Genomic DNA, 8,099 nt, shown 5'->3' with positions numbered 1-8,099 from the left:
CTCGAAAAGGGGCTTTAGGATAACCCACGGCACCGCTCCGCCAGCCCGGAGCCGCCGCCGCTCCGCGCCTCTCCCCCGCGGCATCCTCCTCGGAAAAGGAGCTCCATCCCGCACCCGGTGCCCCGCTAGAGAAGCGGGATCCCGGCTGCACGGCGGAGCATCAACCGCGTCCCCAGCACCGGGGGTCCCCGCCAGAACCACGCGGTGAAGCCCCCGGACGATTTGCAGAGGAAAAAAAGCACAGAGGAGCCGAAAGAGGCAGGCGGAGCAGGGAGCCGGAACAGCGGCGGGTGGCATCCCGCGGGCCCGGGCGGCAGGGGACCCTCGGCGGGACCCCTCGCTGGCGGCGGCTCCGGCCGGCGGAGCGGGGGCTCTGAGGCGGCGGCGCGGGCGGCACGGCCCCGCCGGCACTGAGCCACGCCCATTATTATGAATATGCAAATCACATAACCCTCTCCACCAATGGCGAGCGGCGGCGGAGGCGGGGCCGCTCGCCCTGCCCTTAAAGTAACTTGTTGCCAGGGGCCCCGTTTCGCACTGGACGTGGAGCGCGGCGCGGGGCAGCGCGGGGCCCCGGCGGCTGCGGAGCGGCGTTTGGAGCGGGGCGGGGGTAGAAGCGCGGATTTTGGGCTGAGTTTTGAGCGTTTCGTGTCTTTTTTCCTTCTAGAACTTCTTGTTTTTTGCTCGGTTTTTTTCCCCCCCCGCGGCTCGGGCGCCCCGCGGAGGGTGCGCGGCCCCCGGGCGGGCACAGCGCGCCGCCGGCCCGGCTCTGCCGCCCGCCGATGCTCAACATGACCGAGGAGCACGACAAAGCGCTGGAGGCTCCGTGCAGCCCCGCGGGCACCACCAGCTCCATGTCCCACGTGGACTCGGACTCGGACTCGCCGCTCTCCCCCGCCGGCTCCGAGGGGCTGGGCTGCGCCCCCGCGCCCGCCCCGCGCCCGCCCGGCGCCGCCGCGCTGGGGGCCAAGGTGGACGCGGCCGAGGTGGACGAGCGCTTCCCCGCCTGCATCCGCGACGCCGTCTCGCAGGTGCTCAAGGGCTACGACTGGAGCCTGGTGCCGATGCCCGTCCGCGGCAACGGATCGCTCAAGGCCAAGCCGCACGTCAAGCGGCCCATGAACGCCTTCATGGTGTGGGCGCAGGCCGCCCGCAGGAAGCTGGCGGACCAGTACCCGCATCTGCACAACGCCGAGCTCAGCAAGACCCTGGGCAAGCTCTGGCGGTGAGTCCCGCACCGCGCGGATCCTCCTGCGCGGGGCTGCGCGGCTGGACTCCCCCTCCCAGCGCTTCTTTACAGCTTCTACCCGCTTTGTTTTTATTATTCTCTGTTTCTCGGCGTTCCCGGAGCGATTCCAAGTGAAGTACGATCCCCTCCCCGGGCATCCTGCGAAGGACAGAGGGGTCCCTGCTCCGAAAAATCCCCCCGAGCAGGGGCTTGGGCACCCTCGCTCCTGCCGCGGGTGGATTTTCCCTGCTCCATCACGGAGATGCACAACCCTTCCCTTGCCCGCGGCTTCCCCCATCCCCACGCGATGAGACTTTTTTAATGACTTGTTTTATGGCTTTTCCTAATTTTCTCTTTTTTTTTTTTCCCTCCCTTTTGGCTCGCTTGATGCTTAACAAGCTATAAACGCAGCTAAACTCATTTTTAGCAGTTATTTTAACGAGCTTCCTAATTTCCCTGCTTATCTGCTCAGTGCTGCCTGGGGATGCAAACTTTTATTTGCTGGGCGGCATCCGAGCCCGCTTTGCTTTCCAAGGCTCTTCCCCGAGCCACGTTTTTCCGTGTGGTTTATCCCATGGTGTCTGCCTGTACCTAATTCCCATCTTTCCTGCCTGCTCGGGCCAGCGATGCTCCCGCTGCGGTCTGAGCCTCTCCAAAAGTTTGCAAAGAGAGGTGTGGGCAGGGGAGGAGAGAGTTTGGAAAGCAATAATCCCATCCCTGGTGCCTTGGTGGTTTCTTTGTAAGCACCAAACAAAGCTGGAAATGTTTGTGGCAGTGAGGGGGTGGCATTTGCAGGGCAAACATGGGAATTAGAGTTTGTAATTGTGTTGGAAATGGGGAAGGGGGAATTTTGCTTTGCCCAGTTACCCCTGTCGACAGTGGTCGGGTTTTTCGTGCTGCTCTAGTATTGGTATTTTGATCCATTTTTTTTGCTGTGGATTTTAACTCCTTTTTACCACAGCAAATTAATTTTGTTAGTTAACTTGGTGAGTGCTCAGATCCGTTCATGGGAAGTGGGGATGTGCCAGCCTAAAAACAAGAAGAAAACTTCTAAGGAAAAGATCCTAATTTTGGAATATCTTTTTCTCTCTCTTCCTTATTAAAACAACCAACCCCCTCCCCAAAAAACAACCCACCCCCCAAAACCAGTTTATTGAGCGAGAACGAGAAACGTCCCTTTGTGGAGGAAGCCGAGCGGCTCAGGGTGCAGCACAAAAAGGATCACCCGGATTACAAATACCAGCCCCGGAGGAGGAAAAGCGTCAAAGCCGGGCAGAGCGACTCGGACTCGGGGGCTGAGCTCAGCCACCACGCCGGCACTCAGCTCTACAAGGCCGACACGGGGCTGGGGGGCATGGCCGACTCCCACCACCACGGGGACCACACAGGTAAAGCATTCCCGCTGTGGGAATTCCCTCGGGGTGGGATGGGATCCCTCCACGGAGAGCCAACGGCAGCAGCTCTGCGGTTTTCCTTAGTGAGTGCTCTTGGAGCTGCCCGTGCCATAGGGAATCCCAAAGCACCGGGATCCCGCTCTCCAGGATGGGGAGAATGAGTGATGGGTTAACAGGGGTGCCTGGGGAGCAGGGTACCGGGACAGAGCTTCCCAGCACCAGGAATCGGCGCAGGGAGCGTGTTGACAGATTCTGGGAGCGTTGGGAACGTCCTGCAGCCCCAGCCATGGCTGGGATCACAACCCTGGGTCCCTCAGGGGGAGGATGAGCTCCATCATGGGCTGCACTCTGAATCCACCCCCTGGTTCTGCTGCCAGGGTGTCCTGCTGTGTCCCAGGGTGATCCTGATGGGCTCCCAGCTGATTCCATCTGCCGTGTGCGAGGCTCATCCCAGGGGGCACCTGGGGCTTCAGGGGACCATTGCCCATTCCCACAGGTTCAAACGCCCAATAAGAGCGATAAAAGATAACTGCATTTATTGAATGGCGAGGGAGTTGGGTGTTCTGTGCTCACTGCTGAAGCCTCGCTTGTCCCTTCATCCCCAGGCCAGCCCCACGGACCCCCCACGCCGCCCACCACCCCCAAAACCGACCTGCACCACGGCAGCAAGCAGGAGCTGAAGCACGAGGGCCGGCGCCTGGTGGAGAGCGGCCGCCAGAACATCGACTTCAGCAACGTGGACATCTCGGAGCTGAGCAGCGAGGTCATCAACAACATGGAGACCTTCGACGTGCACGAGTTCGACCAGTACCTGCCCCTGAACGGGCACGCGGCGCTGCCGGCCGAGCACGGCGCCGCCGCCTCCTACGGCACCTCGTACCCGCACTCGGGTGCGGCCGCCCAGGTGTGGACTCACAAGAGCCCGGCCGCGGCCTCGCCGGCGGCGCCCGAGCCGGGCCAGCAGCGGCCGCACATCAAGACGGAGCAGCTGAGCCCCAGCCACTACAGCGAGCAGCCCCACGGCTCCCCGGCGCACTCCGACTCCTACGGCTCCTACGGCGGCCAGGCCTGCGCCACCTCGGCCGCCCCGGCCGCCGCCGCCGCCTCCTTCTCCAGCTCCCAGTGCGACTACACGGACCTGCAGAGCTCCAACTACTACAACCCCTACCCCGGCTACGCCTCCAGCCTCTACCAGTACCCCTATTTCCACTCCTCGCGCCGCCCCTATGCCACCCCCATCCTCAACGGGCTGTCCATCCCGCCGGCACACAGCCCCACCGCCAACTGGGAGCAGCCCGTCTACACCACCCTGACCAGGCCTTAAAGGATTCCCGGAGCCTCCCGAGGCTTCCTTGGAATTATGCACTAATGAAGGAATGAGGACGAAGAGCGTGGAGTGTTCCAAAGTGCCTCCTGAGCCGCTGGGAACTCTGCTCGTCGCGACCTTGCTTCGAAACTCCCCGAAGGGACAGAGCTCTGTTATTATTTTTTTTTTTTCTTTGATTTGTAGGATTTAAGATTCAATTAAAAAAACAAACAAAACAAAACAAAAAAAACCAACCAAACAAAGGACTAAAAATTAAAAAACAAAACAAGAGGGAAACAAAAAAAAAAAACCACAAACAAAACCACGCAACAAAAGGAAAAGGACCGGCGATGCCTTTTGAGCAAATGAAGGACAAAAACGTTCGACTCCTCTGGGAGGACTGAGCCGAACTCTCTCGGCCTGGAAGTTTGGCCAAACGTGGAGCAGGGGGTGGAGAGAGAGAGAGGGGGAGACAAAACAACAACAACACCACAAAAGCTGTTTGAGACTTTCAGGGTCTATTGCAATGTGAGGAACGGACCAACCTTGAGGGCAGGAACTCACTGGGACCAACAGGGATGAGCCCCCAAATCCCAGAACAATCCCGTGGGAAGAGTCTGATGGGACCAACCAATTCCGTGTCTGAAGTGTTCGTTGATTATTTTTTGTTGTTTTTTTCTTTTTTTAAGTCAGGAGTTCTTCTAAGCAAGGTTTGGCTGTAATTAACATTTTGTTTTGGTTTTTTGTTTTGGTTTTTTTTTTTTTTGCTGTTTGGAAGCTTTTTGGTTGTTTTGTTTTGGGTTTTTGTTTATTTTTTTTCCTTTTAAATCTGTTAAATATGTATTTATGTTCTGTATTATTTTGTCTTTTAATTAATGAAGTAATTTTGTGCAAAACGAAAAAAAAAGTAGAATTTTTAAAAGATTTTAAAGATGGGGGAGGGAGCCTAAAAAATAGTGGAGATGATACAATAAACTGGTGTTATGAGTCTATAGATTTTCCTTGGTTTTTGGGTTTTTTTCATTTTGGAACCGCTGCAGGAGCCGTGCTGGAGAGAGAGACTGAAGGAATCCGCCTGGAAACTCCGATGGGAATGGCAAATAACAAGGGGGGGAATTGCTGATTTGATTGGGAGGCTCAAAGGCTGCCTAAAAAGGGCAGGTGATTTTCTGGCCACCTGTTTTGGGCTGTTAAAATCGGATTTCAGGAGTCTTCGCAGGCTTTCAGAACCAGGACTACTTTAAAGGAGCTGTGATTTCATGAGAAACGATCGACTTCTGCTTTAATTTTGGCTTTTAGGGACCAGATATCATCCATCAAGCTGTGAAACTAAAATCTCCTCCACTAAAAAAAAAATGGGTTTAGGGTACTTAGTTTTTAGACTAATATTTCATTGATATATTTCTACTTCTTCCATTGTATGCTGAGCATATAAATAACCATCTATTTTATGGGAACTCGTGCCTTTAAAAGCCTTTGTAAATCTAAACCCACCTTTCAGAGGTTATTCATCTTTTTACCTTTTCTACGTTTCCTACTCTTTTTTCTAAAAAATATTTTTTTGCATATTTCCTTTCGGTGGAAGGGAGGGAGGGAGGGAGGGACACGCTGGGCTGGGGGGGAAAAGACAAAAAAAGCTCATTTTTATGCAATCTATTTTTCTGTATAAAGTTTGAACGACTTTTGGTTGTTACTGATCTGTTCTTCTTCACTCGCTTCTGACTAAGCAATGCTAACTTTTGTACAGATCCATTTGATAAAATTAAAAAGTGCTTTTTATCAAGGATGTGTTCTGTTTTCATTCTGCTTGAGCCTGTTTTCTGAGGTGGGAGAAAAAAAACCTGGGAAAACAGCTTGGAAGGAGATGGAATCTTCAGAATAAAATATTTTCATCAAGGATTTATTTTCCTTTTAGTCTGGATTTTTTTTTTTTCCCCTTGCTCTCCTTTTCCCTGTGCTTTGTGTCCTACTCTGAGATTTTTTTGAGCTACAAATAAATTAATTTGATTTTTTTTTCCTGTAAGAAGGGCATTTCCATGCCCATAATCCCAAGGATTTCGTAGGATTTCAGGCTGCTCACATGAGGGCGGGTTTGCGAGGTCAGCCCGCGTGGTTTTAGCCCCCGTTGGATTTTCCTTCTGTAGGGAATTTACAGGAAGAAATTCCCTTTTCTGCTTGGTGAGCCCTGCTCAATAAATCCCTCTGAATTACCAGAGCAACCAAATTTTACCGTGTCAGGCGTGGTTTATTTCTCTTTTTCAACGGGGGGCGGTCATTAAAATTGTTACATTACGTTACATTTGTAACTTTTCTTTCAAACATTCATTTTGTGTTTTGTCTGTTGGGGGAGCAAAGGGGTCTCAATTCAGGAGGAGGAAAAAAAGTTGGGATTCGGGAATTTCAGCCCTCCCTGCTTGAGAGCAAAGGCTGGGACAGGAGGGGGAATAAATGTGATGACAATTAATGAAGCTGCAGCCCACGGAGGAGGGCTGGGAGCAGAATCCCACACGGAATTCGCTGTTTGCAGCCTCTGCCAAGAGGGGCTGGAAGGCGACACCATTTTCTCCGTGCTCCTTTCCAGCGCTCCTGGCAGAAGGATTTGCTTCCAGCCGGAGCCAAAGTGCAGCGTAATTCCCTTCCCTCCCTTCTCCTCCCTCCCGTGACACTGCAGATTTCTCTTTAATCCTGATTTATGCCTGGAAAATGGATGAGTTTTGGCTGTGCCCTCTCGGAGTGTTGAGGTTGGGGTTTGTCTCCAAAGCTGCGCGCTGGGAGGGGGAGAAGGAAATAAAAAAGATGGGAATATCTTTGGGAATGAGCTTTGCTTTCTTCTGGGTGTTTGATGGCACAGCTTGGAGCGGCTTGGCCGATAAAACAAAATATCTGTGTGTGATAAAAGGGTGAATCACCCAAAATAATGACGTGAAACATTGAAAATCACCCCAACTCCTTAAAGATTGCACTGAAGCGTTCCTGGGAGAGCACGGGGAGGGGATCCAGCAGGATCCCAGTCTCTTCCCTGTCTCCTTTCCCTTCTCCCAGTGCCACCCTGTGCCACACCCTGCTCCCACCCAGGAGCTGCAGGATGAGCGTGGAGCTGTGCCCTCATCCCAAGGACTGCACATCCCAACCAGGCAGGCTTTAAACCCTCGTGCTGTGGCCACTGTTGGTTGTACTTCCCTTAAGCTTTGCAGAAATAAATTGGATTTTTACTGGTATTTACAGTAAAAAAAATAAATAATAAATTGTAAGAAAATAAGAAATAAAGTAATTGTAAGAAAGTAAGAAATAAAGTAATTAAATTGTGTATTACCATATAGATCTGTAATGTATTTTACCGTGGAATTGGTGCTGGGGGGGATCCACAAGGATCATGGATGTCCAACCCTGATTTTACATATCAGAGATCTGTATTCTATAATTTAGACCCATTCCATAGGTGCAAATTTGGAATCATCAAATCCTGGAATGGTCTGGGTTGGGAAAGGACCTAAAAGCTCATCCTGGGCAGGGACAACTTGCACTGTCCCAGGCTGCTCCATCCAGCCTGGCCATGGACACTTCCAGGCCTGAGGTGTTGGAGAGCCCCTGGAAGCAATTCCAGGGAGCAGTTCCTGGGATTTTGTGGGGTTGTGGACATTTGCTGTGGGTAAAACTCAGAGAAGTTGCAGAATGGAAGTTCAGGAAGGTGCCAGGCAGGTAAACCCTGGATAATCCAGGGCTAAACCTCAGGGTTCAGGAGGAGCAGGACATTCCCAAGATCTCCAGAATTTCCTTCCCCGTTCCTCAATTTACTTGAGGAATCTCTCATTTCACTGTGAGGAAAACACAGATCAGTTTTTACCCCAAAAAAGAGCATTTTGATCAGAAATTACTGCTGCTGGCACAACTGCCTTTCCACGCCTTGTCCTCCTCTTCCCTTTGCTGAGCAGGAGGAGAAGGATTTTCCATGAGTTTTCCAGGCCTGAATGGCAGCATTGTGTGTCCCGTGCTCGGGGCTGGTGGCTCTGTGCTGGCGTGGGGCTGGAATGTCTCCGCAAAGTCAATGAGATCAGGTGAAACCAGGGCTGCCTTTTGACCCCTGGCTGCCAACAAAAAAAGGCTTCTCAAGATAATTGCAGGGATCCACGGGCGAGAAAAGTCCCTTGATTTTTTATTTTTTTTTTTTTTT

At 52.6% G+C, this 8,099-nt stretch overlaps 1 protein-coding gene across 1 annotated transcript; it reads left to right on the top strand.

The window, feature by feature from the left end:
• Positions 1-545: 545 nt before the first annotated feature.
• Positions 546-4,597, top strand: SOX8 (SRY-box transcription factor 8). The gene is made up of 3 exons (XM_015642353.2): positions 546-1,225; positions 2,378-2,616; positions 3,228-4,597. The coding sequence occupies exons 1-3, from the start codon at positions 783-785 to the stop codon at positions 3,944-3,946; spliced, it is 1,401 nt and encodes a 466-aa protein (XP_015497839.1). The 5' UTR covers positions 546-782; the 3' UTR covers positions 3,947-4,597.
• The last annotated feature ends 3,502 nt before the right edge of the window (positions 4,598-8,099 follow it).

The sequence above is a fragment of the Parus major genome, chromosome 14, assembly GCF_001522545.3.
Source record: "Parus major isolate Abel chromosome 14, Parus_major1.1, whole genome shotgun sequence".
Classification (NCBI taxonomy): Eukaryota; Metazoa; Chordata; class Aves; order Passeriformes; family Paridae; genus Parus; species Parus major.
The sequence above is the reverse complement of the archived record's forward strand: the minus strand, read 5'-3'. Positions and strand labels throughout refer to the sequence as shown.

What these genes read in the sequence shown, in the direction of transcription:
- SOX8 (XM_015642353.2), top strand. Translation starts at nt 783, where the DNA reads ATGCTCAACATGACCGAGGAGCACGACAAAGCGCTGGAGGCTCCGTGC. An exon ending in ACCCTGGGCAAGCTCTGGCG is followed by an intron (nt 1,226 to 2,377) that starts GTGAGTCCCGCA and finishes CCCCAAAACCAG; the next exon opens with TTTATTGAGCGAGAACGAGA. An exon ending in CCACCACGGGGACCACACAG is followed by an intron (nt 2,617 to 3,227) that starts GTAAAGCATTCC and finishes CTTCATCCCCAG; the next exon opens with GCCAGCCCCACGGACCCCCC.